The sequence below is a fragment of the Cynoglossus semilaevis genome, chromosome 12 (genome assembly GCF_000523025.1).
Source record: "Cynoglossus semilaevis isolate Cse_v1.0 chromosome 12, Cse_v1.0, whole genome shotgun sequence".
Taxonomy (NCBI): Eukaryota; Metazoa; Chordata; class Actinopteri; order Pleuronectiformes; family Cynoglossidae; genus Cynoglossus; species Cynoglossus semilaevis.
This window is the reverse complement of record NC_024318.1, coordinates 16,877,107-16,879,982: the sequence shown is the minus strand read 5'-3', so window position 1 is coordinate 16,879,982 and position 2,876 is coordinate 16,877,107. Positions and strand designations below refer to the sequence as shown.

The following is a 2,876-nucleotide window of genomic DNA, read 5'->3' as shown; positions in this document are numbered from 1 at the left end:
GTATACTGATAATATAAATTATATTAATTTGGAAAAGTTTGGCGGGCCAGATTAAAAAGATAAACGGGCCGCACCCGGCCCCCGGGCCTTAGGTTGCCCATGCCTGGACTAGACCTAAGATCAAAATTGGCTGCTGAATTAAATCAAATAAACTGTCAGCTAAAAACACTTAAACACCACAAAAAATGTAACGGCTATAAACTGCTGTATTTGTGAACACTGAACTAAGAAGATTATACTGTAAGACAAATGTGATGACATCTTTACAATGTTGATCCTGTGTACTGTAAGTCAGTCCACTTCAGTGTTTCTACCCTCTACTAACTCTCCACATTGTATTCTGCTGTCTGTTTCTTTTTACTCTGAAGGCAAGTTTGGTGACTGAATTATGATTTTTTTTTTTACTTACCCAACAAGATGACAATGCAGGCAAGTATAGCTATGAGTGCTCCAGTGCTGAGTCCAGCAGGCAGGACATAGGGCTCCACATTACAGGATAGGATGGTGTCTTTGCTGTCACAGGTGCATACTCTGATAGTTAAGGTGTTCGTGCTACTCATAGCAGGGACGCCTTTGTCATTTATCTCAATGGGAAGGTAGTAAACATCCTGGGTCAGTCGGCTGAAACCTTTGCGAAGCACATAAATACTTGCGGTGCCGTCTGTGGAAAAAGAGTGGACAGTTGTTTGTATTCAGAACGCCTATATAATATAAATACATATATTTGGATTTATTAGGGCTGGGCAACAATCAAACAATTGTAATCGCGATTAATTGCATGACTTCCTCACATCACATCTGTTGATATGGGAGATGGATGAGTTACCAGTGCTGACCATACATAGGAGGGAATCCTGGGAGTGTTGCATCTTGGTGTTCATAGAAACATGGATGAACTCAAAAATGTCCTTTCAGAGGTGAATAAAGTACTTACCTGCCCTATTTTCAAAAACAAATAGCTAATGCTACTTTAGGCTTAAACTACTTCACCAGGTATACACATCGCTTCACCACTTTACCCGTCAGAGTTCCAGCTTATCAGACTTTGTTTTCATTGTAACTGTTCCTTAGGGGGTTGGGTTTTGCGAACTGAGATAAGATCAGTTTAGGTATTGTAATTTCTGGACTTTTGAGTGCACCAGAATATAAGCCACACCCACCAAATCAAAAAGAATTGTACATATATAGGCCACACTTCTCTATAGGTCGCTGGTGTCAATGTTGTAACATGGGATATTTACACAGAAAGATTTTTTTTTCTCTCGCTTTTAACAGTGCTCAAACTGCTCTCAGCTTTTGCTACCGTTCTCTCGTGCAACCGCTCCCCACGATGATTGCTAGCGGTATGAACTTTCTTAGCCTGTAAAAATCCATAAATTAGCTGCATCACTGTTTAAGCCGCAGGGTTCAAAGAGTGTGGAAAAAAGTAGCGGTTTATAGTCCAGAAATTACAGTATTAGGTCCGTTGGTTTTCTTTCCCTTCTGCCTGTGTCTTCTTGGGTAATCAGTGTGATCACCCTCACTTGTGTCTTTGTCATTTGTCTCACTTGTGATCACCCTCACCTGTGTCTTTGTCATTTGTCTCACTTGCTCTCTCTGTACTTGTCAATTCATTGTTTAGTGTAATTGGCTATGCCATGTGTTTGCTTTGTGCCTCTATGAGCCTGGTTTTAGTGAAAGTAAATTATTTGCTATTGTGTCACAGTGAAATGTGACCTCTCAATTTTACCTATCATCAAAGTGATCAGGGAGCACTGCCATGTTCAGAGCACCTCAGTGGTAAACTGGCAGTTGGAACCTGAAACCTTCCAAGTCTGCTTCCTTAACCACCAAGCCACCACCGCCCTTATAATTTGACTGGCAGCGGTGAGATATTTTTCTGACTGGTCCTACTATCTCATGAGTTGGATGTATTCTTGTTTTGAACTTATATAATGAATGTATAAAGTGCTGCAATTGGGTTCTACCTGCTTAGTGAGTTCCTTAAACTTAAACTAAATAAAGACCATCAGAGGCCACTAGATTACAGTAAAAGCAGCTGACAAACTATACCATAAATTGAAAACAAAAATGAAAAAATATTCAAATATTTCTGTATTTTACCTCGGTTGTCTTTAAGGGAAAAGTTTTGGTTGTGAGCCGCTTCTGGAGCCAAGGCGTATGTAAAGTGTTGTCTGTTGGTCATCTCGTCTTTGTCCACAGCACTTACAGTTTCAATTACCTGCTCAAGAAATAAATGCATAAAGTATGGACAAACATAAGAAAACAGAGAATGTTTGGGAACCACTGCTGTACACAAACAATTTCTATGCAACATTTGGATACATGGACGAACATACACTTCCTGGTAAGATGGATTCACACATGAAGACTTCATTGTTGTTCGCAAACTCTGGGGGGTTGTCGTTCACGTCTTTCACTTTAATGTCAACTTGCACTTTTGTATCTTGATGGTGGCCACCTTTAAAGAGACAGAAATAACAATTGTGAGAAAAAACACAGACAGAGCCAATTACTGAAATAAGCATGGCATGCTCGAACCAGAAAGCCTTTCGAATTAGGCTTTCTGAAGCCCTGACGTTAGTCTGGAAAAGGGTTCAGTAAAGAAGCTTGCCAGTGCTCTGAAGCTTTAATCAAAAATAAGAGGTTTGGTATTCAAAGCTTTGCCATTTATGTACAGTATATTCATGGTTTGCCTTTTTACGGCTTTTGCCTACATCTCTTCTCCAGGTATGCACATAGCTACACCATTTTGGTTGTCAGACGTCCATAGTGAATGTTGCTGGGATGTATGATTGGACAATGACCTGTTTATCTATCTATCTATCTATCTAGCTATCTAGCTAATCTTATCTATCTACTATCTAGCTATCTAG

At 39.9% G+C, this 2,876-nt stretch overlaps 1 protein-coding gene across 1 annotated transcript in view; it reads right to left on the bottom strand.

Annotated features, from left to right (window-relative positions):
- LOC103387776 (cadherin-11) overlaps positions 1-2,876 on the bottom strand; it is a 15,410-nt gene that overhangs the window by 5,317 nt on the left and 7,217 nt on the right. The window contains exons 5-7 of the mRNA XM_017037150.2: positions 2,340-2,461; positions 2,104-2,221; positions 410-661 (exon numbers count right to left, since the gene is read on the bottom strand). Of these exons, the coding sequence (XP_016892639.1) occupies positions 410-661; positions 2,104-2,221; positions 2,340-2,461 (492 nt within the window). The remainder of the gene's footprint in view (positions 1-409; positions 662-2,103; positions 2,222-2,339; positions 2,462-2,876) is intronic.